The sequence below is a fragment of the Acromyrmex echinatior genome, chromosome 2 (genome assembly GCF_024713525.1).
Source record: "Acromyrmex echinatior isolate Ae372 chromosome 2, ASM2471352v2, whole genome shotgun sequence".
Lineage (NCBI taxonomy): Eukaryota > Metazoa > Arthropoda > Insecta > Hymenoptera > Formicidae > Acromyrmex > Acromyrmex echinatior.
In genome coordinates, this window is record NC_141853.1 from 24,577,515 (window position 1) to 24,603,966 (window position 26,452).

A 26,452-nucleotide genomic window follows, 5' to 3' on the forward strand; every position below is an offset into this window, starting at 1 on the left:
TTGATACTTCCTCTCGCGTGCGTGTATCTCGTCAGTCGGCCTGGAGCCACGTGCGTGTACTCGCTCGAGTGGCTGCCGCACGAGCGACACATCGGATAGTGTCACTTCGCGCCGATGAATCGCGGATCGAATCATCCTACCGCGCTTCCGATGACAGATGAATGTCTTCGCACGGAGTTATCGGTGTAGAAAGATGATTACATTTCCCGATTCATTCGTCTTCATTATCGAAAAATCGTTCTATGAAGCCGGCTATAGAGAATATAACTTCTAATGGACCAAAAGAGATATGGGCTTACTGACGACATACTTACTGGCGCGGGATAGAATAATAGAAGAACTTGGCAAAAAGCTGAAGAATAATTGAAAAGCAACTTTGTTGATTTGTTGATTAATTTGTGTCAAGATGTTGAAGCTAACGCACAATGTAACTAAGATAGTAAATGTTACTCTACCTTATCGAGGAACAAATGTGACAAGATATTAATGTAGGATTTGTACGTAACGAACCCAAGATCTGGTAATTTGCAAATGTTGAATGCCGACTCAAAGAAGGCTCGAAATATCTCACCGCGGGTTCATCGATCAAGCTTACCGGGACGCGGCATGATTCGCCGCCAATACAGACGTATGTAAGAGAGTACTTCGGGGAAGAACAAAGATATCATCGTAAGCTGAGAGCAACTAGGTAGCTCTCAAAGGTGAAGACAGACAGTCGGTTGGAGGTTCAGAGAACTAAAAATATCAGTCGGTTCCGCAGTTATGCGCGCCCGCAGTCCTGCCACGTCGTACTCCACGCTGGACAATTTTACCGGCTGGAGAGGAAGAGTGATATCTCCATGAAACAGGGCCTGCCTTTAATCTCGCGGACGGCAATTCGCGGTAAACGACTATCAGGCACGATCGTCGTTACCGCAACGAGCCCGTCGACAGACCGGACATTCACGCGAAACGCGATTACGCCGCGTCTTTATGCATAAACTACGGGTGGGCTACGTCTTCATTTACTACCACTACTACCTAGTCGCTGACATCTGTCGTCGTCTGCTATTGCTATACGTTGCTCTCATTGGAATAACATCGGAAATAGCAGGTATAAGAATTAAAATGTCAAAACAGAGGCTATGTATTCGCGATCGTCTATCAGTCAACCTTGCATCGAGGAATTTTTTTTATATTTTTGAGTTATTTATTCTTTCGGGTATATTGAAGTACCGGGGTAAGATCTCTCCCCTGTGTATGTTATTTAGGGAACTGAGGTATATAGTAATGAAGGCTTGCGTTCTTCAAGGGGTAGAGACGTCAAGCACGATCTTTTGATCTTGTAACGATTTGCACGCGAGAACGAAACGTCAAACGGTTTCGTTGGATACAAACTAGTTAAAATGCATGAAATGTGTATTTTTTTACACATCGTTTCTTAGCTGCCTTGAACGCCGGCTGGAAGAGATATAAATCATGCTGCGCTATAATAGGAATCTTTGCGGCATATGTAAGATACACAGACTACCATTGTTGGAATCATCGCTGAAATTTTATTTATGATTAAATGCTTACAATTAAACGTTTATATATGTCATAAACTTTCTATTCTTATGTAAGAGTAATTTCTGTAAGTTCTTCAACTTTGCAAATAAACAACTAAATAACGAAAGTCTACACGGTATGAGCTAGATTTTAATGCTTAAATTTTCTTTTGGTGTAAATTTTATATATTAAGGAGTTTTTGCAATACTCTGTATCCAGATACAGTAAACGTCATATGCATATGCAGTTTGGCTTTTCAAATAACGTGATTTTAACGTTTTCCTTACCTAGATACACAGTATTGCAAAAACTCTCTATTGTATTATATACATATCCAATTCTGCAAACTGTGTAAACCATTTTCAGTTTCATTGAAAGGTACAAATATAGACAGAATTAGAATAGCATATAATATCCCAAATTAAATTGATAAACAATTTAATAATATTGATATTATATATAATACAAGGCATTTTAAAAGAATATTAAAATTTCAATTTGTTAAAATTCACATCGAAACATTTATGAAATAAAATAAATGCAATTCACTTGAATAATTGCTTTAATGGCTGCAATCATAGGCATCTGCTCTGCATAACTTCTAAAAAAAACTTTCCCTATTCCAACGTCCTTACGCTACTAATTCGTTTAAATCAAGATCCATCTATATTAGGTTTCAGATCGAGTTCAGACTTAGAGCGCAGTGTCAAGGCCAAGAGTTCATCTCGCGACAGATTCGACGACGGTGGTACTCGTTGGAGGATCGAACCTCAAAGTCTCCGGGCTCACCGACGGTATTTCACAGCGCGGTTGTTTGAAATTCTTCGCGTGGAGTCGTGCCCGTATTTATAGACTCGCGTGTGGCGGTGCGTACGGTCGCGTATGCGAACGCGCGGTACACGCGTTCACGTACGTAGCTCCCTCGTCTTCCGTTCTCAAGGGTGTGGGGTAGGTAGGCATAAGGTAGATACGCGTCGGAACAGCCGTCGATCCCGAGCCACGTCGAGCCCACATTTGCAGGGAACGAGCGGCAGCACGTCGCGATCATGACGCGATGCGTCCACAACAGGAGCACCACCGGCCTGACTCGCCGACGAATGCATCTCTGTCTCCGTCGTCGTCGAACCGTCTGCGCTCGTCGTCCTGCTGGCTGCGATCCACCGATTCACTTCCGGGCATGATCGCCGGCGACACCGCCACGATCTTCCGTGTCCTCGTTGTCTTGCTCGTCCTCGGTTACGCGGTCACCGCTAATAATCTGGTAAGTGCCTTATTTACTTATTTAAAAGAATAGTTTTACTGAAGATCAAAAAATTTAACTAGATACAGATCTGAAAATGGACATCAAATTATGTATGATGCTGAAATTGGTTGCTATATAATGTTAAAATTTGTTGTAGCATTGCTCATGAATTTCCTACATGATTATTTCGATGGTCCAACAAAATTATTTTTAGATCTACTTAAATTTTTTTAGATACTTTAGCAAAATCTTTTCATGTACATATTAATAGCACCAATAAAGAGCGTTAGGACTATAAAATTTTCAATTCTTTGGGTTTCTCAAATGGTTTTCACCCGAATTATATCGTCAGTTGCAATAGAAATAAAATGTTAAATGCAGAATTAGGAAGAAAATTAAAATTGAAGTTTTATAATCTTTTAAATTGTATTAATGCATACAACATTAGAAAATGAATATAATTGAAAAAAAATAGTTGCAATGTTATTTATTAGAGTCGTCAATATGCTCTATTTTACCGCAAGTTTGATATTTTCGTCAATAATAATGAAAAATACGAAATCACAATGGTATTTAAATTAAATGTGATGAAGGAAATTTTAGATTCAAATATTAGTAGAAAAAAAGATCATCACTATTGATGACAAAACACCAAATATATATACAGATTGTAATGCAGTCACCACAGATTTTTGTTGAATTTGAAATCAATTATTTATCAAATTGATTATTTGAGCACATATTTTTGCGAAAATTAGAAGCTGCATAGAATCGCATTATTAGCTGAAAGGTCTCTGGTAACTACTATCTGCAGCACAGTGGGCAATAGTTTTCATGATTACGATACGTTCAGCCTCTAGGGATGCAGAAGTATCGACCTCGCATCGTATTACGGGAAGCAAGGACTTTCCTGACGGATCGATTATTGTTCGTAAAATCGTTTAGCTGGGAAAAACAGGGTATTACACGTACCGTATACCCACTTAATGTACTGTAATTTTGGATATTTATCGTGTACAAGTTTACTTAATTGGTTTGCCGAATCGTATCTGGTAATATCTAGCCGGCAGTCGGTTAATATACACCGTAATTTCAGAAAGCGCGTGTAATCACGCGCTTCAAATTTGATGTAGAATAAATTGATATTGACCTGGATAATATAAATTTGCGAAAAATTATATTTAATCTCGAGTTGCCGCTACGCTTATATATAAGCTATATACAATTTTATATGTCCGCTATTATTCACTTAATAAACTAAAAACTTTAAATACAATATATACGCGTAGATAAATACTTTCAGTGGAAATTTATTCAGTGGAAACAAAGTCGAATGTCCTGAAAAGGGCTTCGCACAAAAATTAAAATTGTTAAGTGCGCGTAATTAGTACAAAGAAAATATTCTTATGCTAAACTCATTTGAAACAAATCCGGATTAATGTAGTCACTTTATCAAAAGTAAATTGGTAATTAGTAGATAGATTAAGGAAGATGGAAAGGTTCAAGAGGCCTAAAGCAACCGATAAAGCATCGTGTCAGCAGGAACCTAGCAATACTAGCGCAATTACCGACCAAAGCGAAGAAACCTCGTTTTAGCTAAGCACGTCGGGATAATTACTGTAATTTTGTTTCGTGGCCATTTTTAGGTTACAATAATCGTTTACAGTTTCGAGGTTAATATGTCGACACGTAAACTAGTTCTATTGCTAGGTCGGTAATAACATTGCTCAAAATCCTCATTTTACTGTAATATGCTACTTTACTGTAATATGCTACTATCTAAAAAGAGTTACGTCCAGGCGCAAGAATCAACGAGGTATTTATATTTCACAAAACACAAAGTTCCGTTACGAGCAAAATTGAAGCAACCATGTTGAAAATTATATGAACTCTGCGTAGGCTGAACGTTAGTTAGACAAAATACATTCTACAAGAGAACGCGGAAGTGTAACATCCTAAAGTTAAGTGGCAATTGTCAATTTATCTTACTACAATGTAGAACACGCATCGTGTTTGTTGTATAAAGTTTAAGAATATGTTTTTTTCTTAATTATGCAAACACAATTCGCAAAGTCAATATTGGCATCTGAAAAGTTTTGCAATATATATATCTAGCAACCGTCTTGAACAATATCTATGAATATATTCAAGATTTTGGGAGAGATAATACATCAATTTTGTCGTCATATAAATTTACATTGAAAAAAGAGGCTGTATTAATTGGAACTTTAGTTGAAAATGGAATAAATAAAAATTTTCCGGTTGAATCTATTATAACTCTTGAGATAAATCAGAATTCTGATTGATATAATCAGAATCTTTTGATTCACCCACTTTCAACCATAGAATTTTTTCTTAATGTATAAAAATAAAAAAATAAAAATAAAAAATCTTAGAGAGGGATTCCCAATTCCTGAATACATCTATGATCATAACAATGACTTTGTATCGAAATTTAGCGGTGCATGCTTGAATGCCATTTTTCATCAATAAAATCCTTATCAGTTGCAGCGACGCGGATTATATTTGGCCGGACGAATGCCACTTTGACCATTTTGATGCACATATGTACGTACATGACATTACCGTGCGTGAATGATATCACGTAATCGAGCATTCGCAAAATCATTGCTGGGTTATCGTGCCAGACACGGTCGTTTGGTTAGTCGTGCTAAATGATTGCGCCAGTTATCACAATCGACATCGGATTCTCCGCATTCTTCAGCTAGACGAAAAAAGGAGAAGAATAGGAAGATCAGTGCATTTTCATACATGTTTGGAAAACGTATAAAGAAACAGATAAGCGTGTATCTGAGTCCGATAACGTACGTCGAATAAACCAATTTATGACACGATCGGTGTCAAGATAGACGTTACGCCAAATACTCTGTCGATGTTGGAAGAGCAACATTGTCCCATCCTCGATTTCGTGTCAATTTTTTAACCGTAAATTCGAGTTTGTTGAAAATAATCAAACGACAGATATTTGTTTCTCTAATTTATCCGGCAGCGATATCACGATCGCATGGTATTTGGAACGCGAGCGTGTGTTTTTACTGCGGTCTCTCCGTATCCATTTTACCGAGTGAAGGTCTGTTTATTGCTTGCGACTAGAGGTGACGTTTGCGAGCTAGGTAGGAAGTCCCAAGGAAACTTAACTGCATCGTCTTTTCAGCTCGTTTATTAACATGTCCCGTCATGTAAATATTGCCGATACGCTCTCTTCAAATGTCGTTAAGTATCTTGATGCATAGTTTCTCTCTAGAAAAATTTAATATAATATCATCAATTGCTAAACTAAAATACATTCTGACAAAAAAAAAGTTTCATAGGTCAAGACACAGATCAAGACATCAGAATTGTTTTCTCGAACAAGAGCGATTTATGATATTCCTCGTGATAAAACTTCGAGGTATTCTCATAGGTCGAGAGGAATCAAAATAGTCCTGTAAAATAGGCATTTTTCGGTATCTGTCACCATTTCTGAGATAATAGTCTTCTTGTCTATTTGTACGTAACCTTTTTGTAAAATTTATGATATTTATATGATATTTCTCGTATTTACAAAGATATGTTTTTTCACGTTGATCATCATGTGCGTGTACATTATACAACTTTGCTTAATGTCTTATCGAGTTTTGCGACGCCAGAGAAGCGACTCATATCAATACAGTGACAGCATAATCACGCCTGCGTAATAATTCCTCCTTTCTACTACACAAAAGCAAAACAACTTCTCCTGTACACTTCTTGGCACCCCATGAAGAGCTTCTTGCATTCTCCGGAGTAAGCTCTAAGTCGGAGAAGCACCTTTCGCATCCCGGAGAGTTGAATCAACCGCAACGCCGATTTTCCAATTAACAGTCGCTTCTCAGTATTGAAGCGAGTATAGTCGGACGTTCGCGAAGGAGACGTTGCATCAATCGCTGAACATCTCTTGACTTTCTAACCGCGTAGGTATCACTCGTCGACGATTGACCTCGGCCCTGTTGCATGTACCACGGGCACCCCGTGGTGAAACTTCCTGTCGTGTTATCCTCGAAGATGGTCGTGTAGTCTCCGTTATTACAACGTTGAAAGGACATTCCAGCAGCTGTTTCCACTTTCCCAAAGAGACAACTTCCGCCGAACATTATCGCGAATACTGGCGAACAAATTCCTCCACGGAAGCGATTCCAATTTTCCAAACGATTTCTCTACCGTTACATACAAATCATCAATCGTTTTATCATTTTAATATGTCGCTTCTAGAATGCAAACTATACAAGATATCGTGGGATACCTTATTTATGCCTTCTCTCTTCTATTGCATTTATTATAATATTAAAATGAAAATATATTTGTATCTTATTAGCAAGTCTTTTTATCATTACGTTATTTTTTTATGTACTATATTTCATTTTTATAAGATTGCGGAATCAATTCACATCCGCGCTAAATTTATCACGTTCAGCAATAAATTACCGTTTTTTTTATAACAGCGAACGTTTCGAATATCGTGTCCTAAGAGATATGTGTTCATTAAAAAAAAAAAAAAAGAAAAAAGAAGAAAAAAAAGAAAGAAAGAAACAAAGAAAAAAGAGCACACAGTCCATGCGCCGCGAGTTAAATCGCCTAATGGAGAAGCCGGTCCTTCTTTCGCTTCATTAAGTTACGCAAAAAACGTACTGGTACCGCGTGCTTTTCATTGGTGCAAGAACAACCAACATGGGAAAGACTGGAACGTTTCTTGGCACCCCGTGGAGAATCCTCTCTCCTGCGGGACCCTCCGGATCACTCGGCAACTCCTTCTGGCGAATCCAGCTCGATTAGCTTCTTACTGTGTATCGTGACGACTACCGCGTGGAATTTCAGCCCGTTGTCGGGCAGGAAGTATGTGAGTCTCGCGGCTGATAAAAAGTTGCCGTCATCGGGGAAAGAAACGTGGTACCACGCGGGATTGACGGGAAAAAAAGGGAGGTGCCATGGAGCGGGTCTCGAGAGAGGACGAAGAGGACGTAAAGGAGGACGCACAGAATGTCGCGTACGATTCCCTTCAGCAGCATCCTGAGACTTGCAATCGCTTTCCGAGATACATTCGTCTCTCTCTCCCCTCTCTCCCTCCCTCTCTTTCTTTTTCTTTCTCTCGTAAGATTCTTGTCGCCCGTTAGAGGCCTGTCTCTTCTCCGTTTCCATCCACCCCCATCCGCCTGTCGTTCCTCATCTTCTTCCTCATGGTTTCTTTGCCAAGACATTTCACATCGTCTGTGCCAAGACCGGCGATTCCATTGTCTCGATGTCGATGTACGCGGAGAAAGCGGTCGCAATGGAACGATTAGAATTTAGCGATCAGTTAGAAGTTCAATATGTGATTATCGAAGCCGCGATCACTGGCATTCGATATACACGATAGCTCATGACACGAATTACTGTCTCACGTTTGATTCACCGATAAGGGATGTATGACTCGCTCAAGCAAACCTCTATCGCATGTACGTGTTTGAATGGAATTTGTTTAATGACATTCGTATGTCTATGAAAAAGAATGAAGCGTTTATTGTTTCTATTTATTTTTTCTATTTATTGTTTCACAATTGATTTTTTTATTTCAAGCAATAAATCATACTTTACGTCATATTCATCAAGTTATGCTTGGTAATAGAAAATATTAAATGAAATTTTTCACGTTTCCGATTATCTTGTTAATGAGTAATAACACTTATAAGTTAACGCTTATAAATGGCATCTCTAAATCTGCAAGACAAACGTGTAAAAATAAATAATAACCGGTTAGCATGATTGGTGCACTGTTGCACGTGACATTGTGCCTTTACTTCGGATTTAGCAATCGTCGTGCATGAAGTGGGAATGTCTCAAAACAAGTTATTCCGGTATAACTCGTCTATACGTACAAAGACTTACCTTCATTAATATCGTAATATTAACCGTTGTTCATGTAGGTTTTCTGTTAAATGAATGTACCGTTTCCTGTAAACGTGGCCATCCTAATTACAAACATCAAAAGAACAACACATTATCATCCATCATCACGAAATAAATCGCGTTAAAGTTAATTTCACAAAACTCGGTAATATTTGAATTATCCTCGCACAAAAGATACAAAAATTTATTATATGTTATATTTATTACATATTCATTAAATGATCTTCATACTTTTGTAATTGATAAAAATATCAAACCAACGACTATATTCGCAAAAATTAATTGAGAATCAAGATAAAGGCACATTTCAGTTTAACTTAATAAAACGAGAATAAGATGAGGCGATGACCAGCTATTATGATAGTTCCGCATTGAGAGCGTATCAATAGAACACTCGTCTTAGCCGCGGGTGCTGATGTATCTCTGTGCAAAACCTTTCATGCGAGCCAGTATAGAGGAACAATGAGAAATTATATAGTCCTAATAATATAAAGCGGTGGCTTACAGTGTCGAGACGGTGATCCGGAAATAACCGTGGCCATAAATGTAAATGCGTATATGTGGAAGAACGAACGAAGGGAAATAAGGAACAGCAGGTAGAAGGGATAGTTAGTGATGGTTAAAAGCGCTGCAGGTGACCTTTCTTCGTTGCCCTCAGACGATTCTATAATGATCAGTTTTACAGTCTAAATTTCTACTTGAGACACCGATGTAAATTAACTCGCTCTATTTTGAAGGAATTATGAAATCCCATATGCGTCTTCTCTGGCATTCTTATTTTATCACTCTCGACAACATTTATTTATATCTACGGAACATTAGATAACATTCATCTATTAATTTAATTACTAATTTTTATTAATCTAACATATACGTAATACATTTCCGGTGTAAACATGTGTAAGATATATAACGTACTTACAATGCGTATCGAAAATTGATACTTAATAATCGGATCCGGTCTCAGAATTGCATCACTAAGAATATTTTTAGAAACTCAAGGTAATTGAGGAAAAAAAAATATATGAAATATAAAGCGAAGCGTAATCAACCTTTCGGCACGATGACGCGAATTGATATTTATGAATTAACCCTGCACAGAGTGATTAATGAATGTAGTAAAACGTAAGACACTATCATAAATAATCTTCTCAAGATGCAATTCTCCAAACGAATATCGGTATTTAACAACGATTCTTGATTAGAATGCTTTCGAGAGAGAATATTCTATGAATTTTTATTAGTGACTTGATTGAAACATTTCAGAATATTCCATAGAGTTTAAATAAAAAATAATTTTTATTATTTTATAATAATTTTGCCGCGTTAAGCTATATATCAAATTAAAGATAACCATTATTATCGAAGCACAAGAAACGTGTGTCTTTAAAAGTTTATAAGAGAGACATAATAAAGAAGTTGTAATTGCAGTTAGTAATAAGTAATAAATTTTGTACACTCTCCCTGACTAGAAACGCAACTGAGAGAAGAAATTATGTAACATAATGTGACATATTAGACGCATAATATTACCGCAAATGGATCAGAAGAGAAGATAAAGACCAAGCTACGGTGAATGGTTCAGTCACAGCGTTAGAGTTGAAAAGAGAAACGGTTCTCGTGTTTCTGAAGGTTTGTCTATAAGGAAGCAGTCGTGGATAATGTCGTTTATAAAATAGATGACAATTTTTTAGAACCGCGTACATTTATTGCTGCTATTAAAAATCTAATTAAAACGGAATAGTATTTACGAGCTCTCGTAAATCTCGACACGAAAGGATATCGAACCCTTATATACAAAGTAAGAAGTGGCGCAAAAAGAGAAGTAACGTTGCTACGGTCTGTGACGAGCGACGTGTCGAATGGGTTGCGTTTCAAGGGACATGAATTGTTCTTAATGACTGTCGATGCAAACTGTACGATGTTATTGTACTTTACGATACTGTCTATTACTTTAATCGATTGTTGGCAGGACAGAATAAACGCTGACGCGCGATTGTGAGTTGCGGTCCCGTATTACGAGTTTAATATTATTCATGCAACCATTACGACAATATCGCAGTGATCATTCTGTTATACGTGCAAACATATTCTTGCAATTATGTCTCTAAAAGGCGACGAAATCAAATGCCTCGGCTATGCCAAAGTTGTAGTGCAACTGTAATTTCTTTTTAGAACAAATGAACGAATGCACGTGAGATGATAGATATACTAATCAAGTTACACAATGATAATACGAAGGAAATTTTAATTTATTTGCTAGAAGCGTGTGCACTGAAAGAAAAGATATTTGTGACTATAATTGCATGGTAAAATATTGTGATTAAGAGCTCATATTATTGCTAATATTAATAATAATAATTATATTTATAGTTTTCTAGATACCAAAAAAAAAATATAGTTGAAATCGTATATTTTTCTAACCATAATATTTTACATACAATTATAATTATAAATACTAAAAACTGTTCTCTCAGTACATGTTATTAATATAACTATATTATTTAATTCTATTATTTTTAATTTAGTGAACTTCTAATAAAATTCTTGGTCTGTAAAATGTTAAGTAAGGTCATCGACGAAATCTTAGAAATAATCTTTGATCATAACAATGAGAATGGTCTCTTCCAATTGTTCGCGTACCATAAATCAGATCACGAACTCGCCATAGCGAGCATTCCGTTGACAGTGCGACGAGACAACAACCGGGACCATAAGATCTCACATTGAATTTGTAGCAACCCTTCGCCGAAGAAGTCGCAAACCATTTTTGGACATTGAGTAAACTCCAACGATGTTACCATCTAGGGAAGTGTTAATTCACGAAATGAATGTCACTCTGTCCAAATCTTGTCTCTCGTCTTCGTAATTTATGCGGAACTATTTGTGAAAACTTTTATTTATGCAATTCATTGTAAATTTCAAGATTAATATTACTAAAAGTATTATACAGAGCTGTAATTTTTTCACGCTATAGTTGATTTTCTCCAATAATAATTAAGAACAAACAAGTTATAGATTGATACGAAATATATTGATTCCAGAAACAAATCGATTTCAACGAAACAATATTTCGGTTTAGATCAAGAAACTGTAGGAGGTATAATGCGAGACTATAAGAGCATGTTGTGGAACCCATGCGTCGATCTCGTAATATTAAAATATGCGTGGACACGGTGGGCAGACCGGCCACGATACCATCTAAGGTATAACTCAGGCGTTAGCTCGAGAAGCGACGCGCTTCCGAACCTTTCTTCGTCTACCATTCAAAACGGTCTGTATCACGTTCGTTTCTTCGTGCATCTACGATCCAAATTGTCAAATGATGATCTTTAAACATTACTAGCTATCATGTTTCGAACTTCATTGCGCTATCTTCATTTGCTAATTTTTTCGTTTCCTTCCTTTTTAATTTTTACATATGGAAAAAACGGTTTGCTGAAGTATTCAAAAATTTAAGAGATATAGATCTGAAGATAATTTTATTAGATATAGATCTGAAGATAATTTTGTTAGATATAGATCTGAAGATAATTTTGTTTGAAATAATGATAGGCGCTCAAACTAGTTGCTAAAAATGTTAAAACATTTTTGCAACACTGTCATTAATGCTGAAACGATCTATATAATGATTTTGTCCAACAAAATTATTTTCAGATTTGTGTAGCCAAATTTTTAGATAATTTAGCAAAACTTCCGTTCCTTCCCATTATTAATCTTGTATGTCGTAGCGTATTTCATAGACATGTTAGAATCTTAATGATATCAATTTGCACACTGATAGATCTTTATAATTAATTTCCTTCGTGGAATAGATATAAAGATGTGAACATGGAATAAACAAGAAATATACATGAAGATATCATCTCTTATAAAAAATAGGAATCGCCCGTTACTTAGTAAGTTGCGGTTGAAAACCGCTTATCAAGTCGGTTGTCGCTTATCAAATTGCAGTTGAGAAAATCTATACAAAATTATACTCCCACTTTTAGAATTGACATATTTTAAGAATTGTGCCGAATTATGTTATGTGTTCGCTACATTGCCCACATAATATTAAAATCATATAAAAAATACGTTTAAAAATAAAAAAAAAAACGATTTTTAAGTCGACCCCAGTTTGCATTTTTTCCAAATTTTTGAATTATGTTAGGTAATGTTAACATTGTACTAAAGTATTACTTTTAAATAGTGATAACAACAGGAGTTATATGACAAAAAATAATTTTTAAAAATTCTGAATACAATTAATATTTACGTTCGCATCAGTTATTTAAATAGCATAAAATTGTGTACCTAACAATTGTGTTAGTTTAGCACAAGTGAGCACAATCTTTGACAAAATCCTCGATACAATGATATAAGACTTTACTCATGCGTGCAACCCTTCGCGTTCAACTTTCTGTCCATAAATAGAATTTAATGGTTCGATGTGGACAATACTGTATATGCGATTTGGAAGGCTTGATTGGCTAGTTAAACTTCATATAAAATAGCATAGTTTTTCGCGGATGTAGATAAAGATTTCTTGATATTCGTTCTTGATATTCGCCATTCTTGCGTAGACCTCGTACAGGATTTTTCAGACGATGGATGTCTCGTTGGTCAACAAGTAACGTGCTCTTCTACTTTACTCCGCGGGATTGTCTTCCTTTTTAGCAGCACAAACTTTTTGCGGGATTGTCACCGAGATGCAAGGTACCGCACGTCTCAGCCTAGTTTGGACACGCTAACCTTGCCGCATACAAATTTCTCTTATTTCATTTGTTGTCCTTTCCAAGATCGCCAAGATTTTCTTTCATTTCGTGTTTTTTTTTATCTTGCGTTCCTTCTTTTGACAAATAATTCCGTACTAATGAGTCATCATTGCTTGTTTTCTATCAAACTATTTCGTTATTTCAGAGTAATTTATATCAGACAAAATATTACTTTTACGTATAAATTTCATTGTATGTGCCTACATCGGGATATCGCTTTATTACGTTTAATTGATATCAATTAAATATTCATAGCACAGTCACCAAATCCGGTTCAGATACATATGTAATTTTATTAACTTTTCGATAATATTCTACTCATGGGCAGTACCTCGAAAATACTTATATAAAATAAATTCATTAATCGGTTATCGTCTCGGAATCCACGAAATGCTTCGAGATTCCAGTTGCTAAAGATTCATCAGTAATTGCACATGCAGATTCGTTTGCATATTTTAATTAATTAATGCATTGAGCGAGCACAATTTGAATTGAAAACTCGTTCTCGTGCATTCCACAAAAATTCACAGCCAAACACGATGGCATTAAACTGTAACTGTTTTTAATGTGCACAGCCAGAAATTATTTCTGTCTCGATTTTTAAATGCCGAATAATGATAAGCATAACATTCACACGTTGAAAATGAATATTTAATTTATGGACAATGTGCTAATACAATTTGCGGTTATATATCACTCACTTAAAGAAGATTTGTTAGAGATTATCCGGAAGCATGTATCTTATTAAAACTTGTTAAATATCATTATATTTAATAAAAACACACACATTCAACTTATTTGCAGACTTATCAAATTAAAACATTAGTAATAATGTCTTCATTTTTCTTTAAAATTTATTAACGTTTTTTTTTCTGTTTGAAATTCTCGTATAGTATAAACTTGAAAAACATTTAGATAAATATCTCTCGCTCTTACTCTCTTTATTTTATTTAAATTTATCATGTTTATAGTATTATACAATCCTTTTCCAAAAAGCAGGGTAGTAACTAATTAAAACATTAAAAGTTAAAAAAAAGTTAAAAAGTTAATAACTTTTAACTTAACTCAATTAATTTTAAATGCATTAATTTTTAACTTAATTTAGTTATTTTTAAACTTTAATTTATTAACTTTTTTTAAATTAAAAATTTTTCTATAATTCTCTTAATGCTATATATTTTTTTCTATAAAGTTTTAAACCTTAGAGAATTAATTTAGATAAAGTTCAATGATTTTATGATGACAAGCTCTATAATAAGAGCCACACCATATAGCCAGTTTTTATTAACTCGCTAGGTTTTGTCAATTCCCACTTATATTTGAATCACACTAATTTTAGGTATCATAAATGTTATATTTTAGCAATATAAATATAAAATGATGAGCCTTAGATGAAGAATTGTTGTAGAACAGTACTGCACATCCAACCATAAATTTTTACATATATTTTTTGTAACAAATATCTAGTCGATGTAATTGTAAACATGCATGAATAGTCGTTCCAGAAGCTAAAGAAAGTTAAATAAAAGTTAAAGAGAGAGCAAACATATACCCTTCTTCTTTGCAAGATTTTACAAAAATATCTTGTAGTATTACTCTTATTATATATAAGTAACTTACATGCGAATATAAAAAAAATTAACTTTAATTAAATTTTTCTATAATAATCTATATAATAAAATATATAATAATCTATATTTATAAGTGTGAAAGTAATCTTATTTAAAAAAAAATTAGGACATTTTGATCTCAAAAATATTTTATTTCAAAATTAACTTTTTTTTAAACTTAAGTTAATTCAATCTTAACTTAACTTTTATTAAGTTAATTCTTTATTCCTTCAACTTTTAACTTAACTTTATTAATTTTATAAGCAATTAACTTTAACTTAATTTAGTTTTAAAGAAACATTAACTTACCAAAAAGTATTATCAATAAGCATTATTTAAAAATAACTTAATAAAGCTTCGAATTAAATAATACACACACACACACACACAAACACACACATAGAGCTTAATAAAATATCTATATATTTTTTTTCTGCTATTACAAACTCGATATTAAATTTCGAGACAACCAGTCTCTATTAGGTAATAGAATTTTGTATCATTTTTATTTTGAACAACGCACAGTAATGTTGCTGATGAAAGGATGTTTCAAGTACCATTTTGATCGCATCTGAATTCATGAACTATAAATGAATCATCGCAATCAGTAACTATTGTTCGGAATTTCAGAGCGAGTATAGATTTCGAGGAGCTTCAAGAAGGCGCGACAGCGAAATGACAGTAATTTTATATGCCTACGTACTTTGTCGACACGGTGACATCGTGTAACGCATGATTAGCGCCGACGACGGTTATGTCGCGATGCCATTACCAGCGGGCAAATTGAGTTTAATGTTGCGACTTGGGCGTTACAACCTTGGAGCATACTAAATGATAGAACTAAATAGAGTGCTGGCCAGGCCGTATCTATTAAATCTTTCGGTCTAGGACAGATAATTTTAAGGTAATCGTATCAGTATGCAGCCACTGTCGACACAGAGGCGTGTCAAGTGAGATAATATGATGTGAAATTTTCACTGATATATTAATCCTTTCAACAAGGTTAAAACATAATAAAATGACTGCAGCTTGTCATTCAAACATTAGAATGTTGAATAATAAGGCAGACCGGGAACAAAATAGTTTCAGAAATATTGGCGACGTTACTATTGTACCTTGTTACTTCTGTCCCCGATCTCCTCTAGTCTTAGAATTTAATAAACTAAGTTAGCAATATATAATGTGTGTTAATTAAACAACAATAACATCCAAAATAATTAAAAGAATTGTTATATTGAATATTGTTATATCTAATATTTTCGATGATTACACTTAATATTCGAATAAATGAATAAAAAATGAATGAACAAAGATATTTTTATTGAGAATAAATAATATATCTCAGAACATACAAAAAGAAGAGCATAAAACCACAACACAAGATATTGTTTGTGATATTTAATATATCATTACATTAATAAAACATTTTTTAGACGTTTCGGCCACAATCTAGCCATCTTCTATTCTATTGTACTGATGTACATAAAAAGCCAAATAAGTAGTATCAATAAGCAAAGTGACACGGAAGGTTTGCCCGATGTTTATCTAAAGAAAGATCTCTCCTTTTCTAAAGGTAAAGATCTCTACCTTTTCTAAAGAAAGATCTCTCTCACACTTATTAAATAATTCTAGAACAATTTAAACTTTTGACATATATATAAATAGTGGTAACATATATGATATGACAAATAATAATTTTTCTGTAAAACAGGTAACAATTCAATTCTCATACAATCGACTAGAAGATATTAATGATAGGTTAATTTTTTAAATTAGAATTTGGAAATTCTTGTTCTACATAATTTGCAATATGACAATTGGTGCTGCAACATTGTTGTACGATGCACCTTCACAAGATGAAAGAACGTTTATAGTTATATTACATGACGGCTGAATTTAATGTCAGATATATGTAATTCTGCGTTTTAAGAATATTTATGAATTTACTGAAGATGATCAGATTGTGGCCGAAACGTCTAAAAAATGTTTTATTAATGTAATGATATATTAAATATCATAAACAATATCTTGTGATTTTATGCTCTTCTTTTTGTATGTTTTGATTTATAAACCACGTTCGTTTTAATTAAATATATCTCAAAATTTAATGTCCACAGATCATAATGAAAGTCGACGCCCAAGATATCCTATAAAATATTTATAACATTACTGTTATATAACCGGAATTATATCGAAATATATATGGCGCTCTATTAAATAGATTGATTTATAAATAAAAAATGTATATCTTTCTAAAATATTTTTCAAAATTTCTAAGTTTCCTTTATAAAATTTGAATATTGAATATTATTATATCAACGATAAAAATAAATAAAATTTATTTTTTTTACTTAAAGTCATCAAAAAGTACCGATTATAGTTAAGAGATAACGATTGCTTATTGGAGCTTTTTTTTCAGTTTATAATTTGTTTGAATGAATATAAATACTCATTAAATATTCATAGTTTTTTTGTGAATAAATATTTTTTGAAAATTCAAAATTTTTGAATGAATATGTGATTACATTTATGTGAAAATTTTGAATAAATACAATTTGAAATTGTAATTATCAATTACAAATTTTTGTATTCATCGGGCCAGTTATATCCATAAAATTTTGATTTAATAATAAAAAAATCTAAATTATTATATCATTAAGTATGTACATATATTTAAAAATTTTAGACTGAAGATAAGACATTCTTTGGAGTTAAAAGCAACGTAAGCTGCCTTCACTCGATTGACCAACTGTCTGCAGAGCATTTACCAAAGAACAGTAAGTGTATGTGCGCCATTGGTTTTCCATAAATTTTCTACGATCGAAAAAATATTTTCTTACAATATTTTCAACTTTACATATATTTTTTTTATTCCTAATCTATATTCTCGCATGTTACTTTGATAACAGGAGCGACAAAGCTATCTCACTTCACAAATTGGAGCGAATGGTCGGTCTGCGATCGACACTGCATGCAAAATCGCGTCAGGAAGTGCCGATCAAAAAAAGATTGCGGGACTACTGTACTTAAGGTAAATATGTGAACTACATAATTACACGATATTGTGAACAATTTTTTATTAACGGATTGTCGTGGTTCAGGAGGAACGTGGTTGCGAACATAACAGAAAGGGTCGTCAAAGGCGATGCAAACAACGTCAGCGCCGGAGACATCGACGAAGAAACGAAAGATTTCACGTCGTTCAAGTAAGTCGCGGCATGCATTAATATTTGATTTTCGATTGCTAATGCGCATTTTCAACAGATACCTAAAGAAGCAGAGCCTAGGCATGGAAAGCAAAAAGGCAAAAACAGTAAGGAGAACTCCAAAAGACAATATGGAAAATGGAGTAAATGGTCGCCTTGCACGAGACTGTGCACTACTCAACGTCATAGGTATTACAGAAATTTGTATAAAATTAGGGTAAGATACAATTTCGAACATGGTACAATTCTGAACAAAATAAAATAATCTAATTTTCAGAGTTCAAGTTTGATTTTTTTCTTGTTTGATATTCTTAACACTGTCCATACAACATGAATTTAAAATATTGTATTGGACTATTTTATTTCGTTTAGAATTATACCATGTTCAAAACTGATATTATATATTATCTATTTGTTGTGATTAGATGGTGCAGAAAGCCTGGAATTTGCGAGCGCGATGTGATACGAGAAAGCGCCTATTGCTACGTCGAAGGTAGTTTCTGCCAAAGATGGATCCATCGAAAGATTCGCGGTAGCCACGAAGAAGACGGCGATGGTAAATCTATTTCAAAAATATCTTGAAACTAACGTGGTTCTAATATTAACACATATAAAAAATAAGAGCATAAAAAACCACAGCACAAGTTATAGTTTGTGATATTTAATTATTATTACATTAATTAAAACATTAAACGTTTCGGCCACAATCTGGCCATCTTCAGTAATTCAATAATATTCTTAAAACGCAGAGTTACATCTAGTTGACATTAAATTCAACAGTCGAGAGTTGTAATTAAATAAACATGTTCTTTTGTATGTGAAGATGCTTCATACAGTAATGTTACACCGTCAATTGTCATATCAAGAAAAGTGTAGAACAAGAATTTCCCGATTCTAAATAAAATTGTATATATTAAAATCTTCTAATCAGAATATAAAGAAATAGAATCATTACCTGTTTTACAGCAAAAAAACCAAACGATGAATCTCGAATATTTCTTTTACACAGTTAGAATTTTGTCGTGACATTATGTGTTGTTATTTGGCCTATCATATATTTTACCACTATTTATATATCTGATAATATATCTGAAATAAACCTTCTCGTCTTTTTATATGAAAAGACAAACAAGTGGTATCAATAAGCAAAGTGACACGGAAGGTTTGCCTGAGGTTTATTTTCCTCTTCTAAAAAAGAATGTCTCTTTCTGTTAATAAACAATTCTAGAACTTTCTAAAAATTTTGACTCAGATATATAAATAGTGGTAAAATATATGATAGGACAAATAACAACACATAATGTCACGACAAAATTCTAACTGTGTAAAAGAAATATTCGAGATTCATCGTTTGGTTTTTTTGCTGTAAAACAGGTAATGATTCTATTTCTTTATATTCTGACTAGAAGATTTTAATATATACAATTTTATTTAGAATCGGGAAATTCTTGTTCTACACTTTTCTTGATATGACAATTGACGGTGTAACATTACTGCATGAAGCATCTTCACATACAAAAGAACATGTTTATTTAATTACAACTCTCGACTGTTGAATTTAATGTCAACTAGATGTAACTCTGCGTTTTAAGAATATTATTGAATTACTGAAGATGGCCAGATTGTGGCCGAAACGTTTAATGTTTTAATTAATGTAATAATAATTAAATATCACAAACTATAACTTGTGCTGTGGTTTTTTATGCTCTTATTTTTTATATGTGTTAAATCTATTTCAATTTAACATTGAGTACTAATAACAAAAAAGAGTAGCTAGTTTTATTGATTTTCTAGACTTGGTGTTGGACGAGTTCGAACTCAATCCTAATACCGTGGATAGCTTCGCTTCAGAGAAGAATTCAAATATTTGGAAGTGCGGAATAGCGACTCATAAAGGATCCAGATTATCATACTTCACACGAATTATCGGCGGCCGTCCAACTGCACCTGGAAGCTGGCCATGGCAAGTGGCTGTGTTAAATCGATTTCGGGTACATTTACAATGAATAAATCTCATTTCCTAGAAACAGCAAATAATATAAATCATAAACGCCTACAAATGGTTGATGAGCAAGAAAGGTTTTACAATTGTCTGGACCAAACTTAACTGCTTTTCTTTTTCCAGGAAGCTTTTTGCGGTGGAACATTGGTATCCCCAAGGTGGGTATTAACTGCCGCGCATTGCATTAGAAAACGCCTTTATGTTCGTATTGGAGAGCACGATTTAACGGTGAAAGAAGCTACGGAATTAGAGCTTAGGGTACGTGTCGCAGTTAAGAGCTAGATAGACAATTTCATGCCGTTGCTGATTAATTCTATGACTGCGTAGGTGGACTCAGTGACCATCCACCCGGAGTACGATGCCGATACTGTTGATAACGATGTGGCTCTACTTCGTTTACCAGTTACCTTGACCCCATCTCCTTCGAGAGGGATTGCGTGTTTACCCGCACCAAAGCAGCCCTTACCTACGAATCAGTTATGCACCATTATCGGCTGGGGCAAGTCCAGCGTGACGGATGATTTCGGAACGGATGTGCTGCACGAAGTTAAAGTATGCAATTTAATTAAAAAAATTTGACTATTTAATCTTTATATGACGCGCGGAAAAGTCATTATAGTAGTGCTGAGAGAGAAACAATGTTATATTTTAAGAATACAATGAAAAATAATGAATTATCACAAATCTTAACTTAAAGAAAAACTGTAAGATTTTAAAAACAGATCTCATCTTCTAAAGATTAATAAAGTAATAATGAGCCCACAATCACAATTGTGTACTTTAGAAAAATAATACGAATGTAAAATTCAATTTTAGGTTCCAATAGTGTCTCCCGAGACTTGTCGAGAGGTCTACGTGGATTACAGAATAACAGATAATATGTTCTGTGCGGGTTATCGCCGTGGTAAAATGGACTCTTGTGCGGGTGATAGTGGGGGACCTCTGCTCTGCAGAGATCCTCGAAAACCCGAACATCCGTGGACAATTTTTGGTATTACTAGTTTCGGCGAAGGTTGTGGTAAGCGCGGTAAATTTGGTATATACGCCAGACTATCTAATTACGTGCGTTGGATTATGAAAGTGATGAAGCAAACTGACGATTACATTTAAAAAACACAGCAAACATCAAACTGTATTATAATTGTAATTATAGTGTTCATGCATAAACGAGCATAGAAATTAAAAATACAACGGGCAATCAGGACACAGATTTCAAGTAGCATAGCGATAAAAATCTTAAAATTACGAAAAATCGCAAAATTACGCAGATATAAAATTAAGTATGTTGTAACTTGTTACTATATAGCACATTTCACTTTCTTCAAAAATATGTTGTCATTATATATATATACACACAACAAGAAATCAGGGAATGAAATGTATACCTTTGATTAAAGGTAACGTAATTAAACGATTATTTTTTTAATTTTGAAGGTCAAAATACGATTAAAAGGTTAAAAATAATACATTGGGAAAGAAAAAAATATAAACAGTTATATGATTTTTATTCTTAAAGTTATGTCTTTTTCATACAATTCTAATCTATCTTCTTTCCAAAGAGTTCGATAAATAAGAGAAGCGCAAATATAGAAATTAGATAACTGTGCAATGCATTTTTTCTTTAAAAGTAAGGAAAATGTAAAAAAATAGTGAAGAAAAAATGAAAAGATCGAAATTTCAATCGCATTAGTAGAACTCTGTATATGGCATCATAGTCTAACATTGTGCTGCCATCTTTGTAATTACATTGACTTTCTTCTTCACGATATGGAAACGTCGAGCATAGAAGATCGCATATTGTAATATGATAATAAAAAGCGAGATATGTATATCTCAAAAATATTTTAATGTATAATACCAGAATATTATTAAGTGCGCCAGAATATTATTAAATTATTTTAATTGAATTTACACTTCGAGAAGTCCATTTCAGGATGTTGCTCCATAAACCTAGAAAAATTCAACAAAATGTAACAATTTATTAATTAATTCAAAATGTGGATATCGATATATAACACGATAAAAACATCGTCGAGACTTACTTTTTGATGACATCCTGTTTCTTCTGTTCATCAGATGTCGGAAGTCCTAGTTCTTTCTGCCTCTGATCATACATCATTTTCTCCACGAGGCCTCTTGTCTCTCCATCGAGGTCAGAGAGTTTACTAGGTTCGGGGTTTACTTTCTTTGTGCTAATTTCTGGCTCACTCGTTATAACATGTGCCCACCACTGCATTTTGTTTACCTGCAATCGGCGAATGTTAATTTCATTGCAAATTATAAGAATATTGCTATTATTACGCCATCATTACGCAAATTAATAAAATTAATCTATACTATATAAAATTATATCTATTACTACTAATAACGTCTTGTTTTTATCTATTGTACGTAAATATATATATCGATATTTTCATTCATCGAAATTTAGATTATTTTAATATAATATATGTATGTCATGGATCAATTACAATTATAATATACTGTTTTATGTTTCATAAAGTTTTGGATAAAAATTTACCAAGCAGAATCACAAAATGTTTATATAACCAGACGCGAAGATAATCAGACGCGAAAGAAATATTAATCGATCATGCGTATCTTAAATCATTTGCGGCTGGACGATCTTAGAACTGTTGCGATAAAGCCGAGGATCGGCGAGGCTACGAAAAGCGCATTTACGCGGGTGCAATCGCACTTATTATATCCATACTCACCTTTTCTAGATTAATTAGCAATATTTTTCCGTCTTCGATTACCCAAGTAGATTCCTCTAGTTTGACCTCGTGCGGAAAATCCCCAGTAAGAATTGGTGGATGACCTTTCAGTCCACAGCTTAAATGTTTCTTTGTGATCGACACAATCACGTCTTTCGGTCTGGCCGAAAAGTTTATCTTTAATGGTACTCTAATCTGTAAATGCAAAAAAATGCAATTGTGCGTTTATGTGTTCTCTCGAACGCGCATCATTCACATGTGGCGGCTACGAAACGCGTGAAAAGAAATTTCGTTGATAATTTGTCATAAAAATAAAATAAGGACTCTTTAAAAGAATATCACATATTTCATACAATTTGTTTTCTTATAATTCTATTTTCTATTGTGATAATGTTTCCCTACATCCTTTAATCAATATAATAAATTCGTATCAATTTATTTTGATGCATAATGATTGTATTTCAAGTCTGGCAACTTGAATCGCCGCGTAATCTTAGAATTGATAATTATATTTGTACAATATATTCACATATGATTATTATTAAGCAAAACATGCTTTGACCGAAAATGGCTTTTTTTTCTGTTATTTATTTAATCACTTTTCGGTCTATTTCACTTAATATTGCTTAACATAATAACATGTAAAAACTCTGCAAACTCTCATGGATAATTGACCCAAAAGAGAATGGATAGATGATAGAGAGAATTGTTTTCAGCTTGTTTTTTGTCCTTCTACGATTACGATCTCGTTGCAAATCATTGTAGTTCGAATATTCAGTGACCTCGGGCTCAGATTTCGGAAACGAAAAATCGTAATGACCTCAGAAGAAAACCTTGAACATTTAGAAGGTTCGGGGGGGCACTCGAATCTTACGAGCTCGAACTGAGATGAAAGATGAAAGGCGCATTGTAACAATTCGTGAAGCGAAATGGCAAAGGTTCGGTATTCCTGGGATACACCTCATTAACCACGAAGAGTACTCGCTTTAATTGATAGCAGGCATATGCGGATCAGATCTTGACTTTGGGTCATTGCCAGTTCAAAAGAGGATCAATAGTAAATTGATTACGAGCGTGATTTGCTTTATGTGAAAACGTTCGAATTTGGAGTGTCGAACAATCGCTTTTTTATCGAGTCATCAATTTGCATGATTGTCTGAATTATTATGTCAATGAAAATCATAATTATCAATAATCTCATAAAAGTCTTCATTAAAGTCAAGACTGCGTACTATATGCCAGCTAAAAATATTATGATTTTGATTGGGAGAATGTCCAAATTCTAGATCTTTACAATGGAACATACTGGAGATAGGAAGGAAACTTTCGGAAATAGATTTGACGTAAGGAATCGTAAAATATTTGTCTTTCTCTCGTGAATTACGTGTAATATGATATGTATTTATTATGAAACTTTAATCTTCGTTCAATTGTAGAGAAGATAAAAGAAAGAGGATAACAATTATTTAAAAAAGTATAAATAGCATTTATCAGATTTTTTTGTTGGAACCGTGGATGTGATAATTTTGTCAATGAAACTGATAATATCTGATGCCTTTTTTATGGCAAAGAGGATGATTTGAATGGAAATTAAGGAACTTTCCCGAAAATGTCTTCTTATGATAAATGTCAAATATAATTCTCTGATTATCTATAACAAGCATTGTATCAAGAAAACTTAATCTGTCACTTGTACCAACCTCTAAAGTAAACTGCAATCTCGTATGTAAAAAGTTAAAAATATTTAAACCGTCATTAATAGTATCAGATGGAAGTGCAAGAATGACATCGTCAACATATCTAAAATAAAACAATGGTTGTACTGACAACTTTTTAAGTGCTATTTCTTTTAGATCTTGCATTACAATGTCGGCGATTATCGGCGATAACGGTGAACCCATTGGAATACCGAATACCTGTTTATAAGTTCTTAAAAGCAAAAAAAATTGAATCTAAAATAAATCTAACTTCAATAATAAATTCGTTTCTTGAATATGTTCGTCTTCGCTGAGATGTAAACCCATCTCCTATCGATGCTATTTAATGCTAGCTCAACAGGAATATTAATAAAAAGGGATACTACATCTAACGAGGCTAAAATATATTCAGAATCAAAATCAGTATCATTTAAATGCTCAACCAAATGGAAACTGTCTTTAACGTAACTAGGAGCTTTTGGTATACTATCATTAATTATATTATGCAAAAAAAGAGAAAGATAATATAATGGACTGTTGACAGACATTCTTCCAGAATTAGAATGAATATTTTGTGAGACATTGTCAATCACAAGTTGAATATTTAAAAAGTTGTCATTCGTGTCATTAGAAACAAGATTACGAGATAGGTCTAATTTTAGATTTGAATAATTTAAAATTTTTATGTCGCAACCAATCTATTTTTTTCATTAATTCTAAGGATTTGTTCAAAAAAGTAAGAATTGTTAATATGATCTAAATATTAAAAAAAATGACAATCTACAAAGAACGGTAAAATATCAGAGATTGTATTAGAAAGAGTGAAAATATTATTTCTAGTTAAATGCAAATGGCAGTAAGCATCTCTTAACTCTAATCGCATAATTGCCCAATTAAATCATTTCGTAAAGAATTTGTATTTTTCACATCTTGTATACATCTAATTTATGACTTTATAATATCAGGAATATTGCAATGTTAGATATGACTTAATTGTTTTGTTTTTCGGTGTGTCCTTTTTCAAGTAAACAAATTGTTCGTTAAACGCTTTTGACTATCCGGAGAAGAAGGTTTATAAATCGTTAATATGTATAAAACTAAGATAATTGTTTCAATAATGTATTATATATAATGTATTATATATAGTTAATATAAACTTCCAAAACTTCATGGACATATTGAACTTCTCGTTTGAGATTGCTGGGATATGATTTTTTCTTATTGACTCAATTTTAATATATTTTTTATATATTTCAAATCAGGATCCACTTCAGGAACTTGTTAGTGACTTACATTTGACGGAAAGTTCAACGAATTAGGATTTGAAATATTGCTGAAGAGGATTCCAAAGAGAGCAGAAACGTTCAAAATAAAAAAAATTACACAATCGATTAATGGTATAGAATTTAATCGTTGGCATTTTCATCAACCAATGACTCTTAGTGATCCTGTAGATTAATAAATTGTTTATTTTTATTTTTAAAAATATTGCGATCTTGAGTTTCTAATTTAATTATCTTATCACGGACAATCAAGTATCCGTACGTTTGAACCTTCGTTTTGACGTGAATTATAAAATGAATAGTAAAAATTCATTAATACATATTCATATATCGTCGCAACCAAGTAGTTTCTGCGCATTGAACGTCTCTATATTTCAATTCCAATTTGTGACGGGTAAACAATTCAAGCTGCTGAAGTTTATTACATATGCAAATCCCGCTGCATTATCTTGAACCTTCTCTCGAAATTTATCGATTCACGTTACTCA

General features: G+C 33.4%; 2 protein-coding genes across 2 annotated transcripts in view; one reads left to right on the forward strand and one right to left on the reverse strand.

Annotated features, from left to right (window-relative positions):
* Positions 1-13: 13 nt before the first annotated feature.
* On the forward strand, positions 14-21,757 carry LOC105151698 (uncharacterized). Its single transcript, XM_011065579.2, has 11 exons — positions 14-1,093; positions 2,201-2,788; positions 17,746-17,836; positions 17,969-18,090; positions 18,161-18,265; positions 18,324-18,454; positions 18,691-18,821; positions 20,060-20,256; positions 20,391-20,525; positions 20,595-20,819; positions 21,084-21,757. Exons 2-11 carry the CDS (start codon positions 2,582-2,584, stop codon positions 21,375-21,377), a joined length of 1,638 nt encoding a protein of 545 aa, XP_011063881.1. The 5' UTR covers positions 14-1,093; positions 2,201-2,581; the 3' UTR covers positions 21,378-21,757.
* Positions 21,756-26,452, reverse strand: part of nudC (nuclear distribution C, dynein complex regulator) — a 90,836-nt gene continuing 86,139 nt past the window's right edge. The window contains exons 5-7 of the mRNA XM_011065478.2: positions 22,985-23,179; positions 22,310-22,512; positions 21,756-22,217 (exon numbers count right to left, since the gene is read on the reverse strand). Of these exons, the coding sequence (XP_011063780.1) occupies positions 22,166-22,217; positions 22,310-22,512; positions 22,985-23,179 (450 nt within the window). The 3' untranslated portion in view covers positions 21,756-22,165. The remainder of the gene's footprint in view (positions 22,218-22,309; positions 22,513-22,984; positions 23,180-26,452) is intronic.

Coding starts and splice junctions, on each gene's coding strand:
- LOC105151698 (XM_011065579.2), top strand. CDS start 2,582: ATGCGTCCACAACAGGAGCACCACCGGCCTGACTCGCCGACGAATGCA. Junction 18,091..18,160: donor GCGGGACTACTGTACTTAAG/GTAAATATGTGA, acceptor GTCGTGGTTCAG/GAGGAACGTGGTTGCGAACA. Junction 18,266..18,323: donor AAAGATTTCACGTCGTTCAA/GTAAGTCGCGGC, acceptor CATTTTCAACAG/ATACCTAAAGAAGCAGAGCC.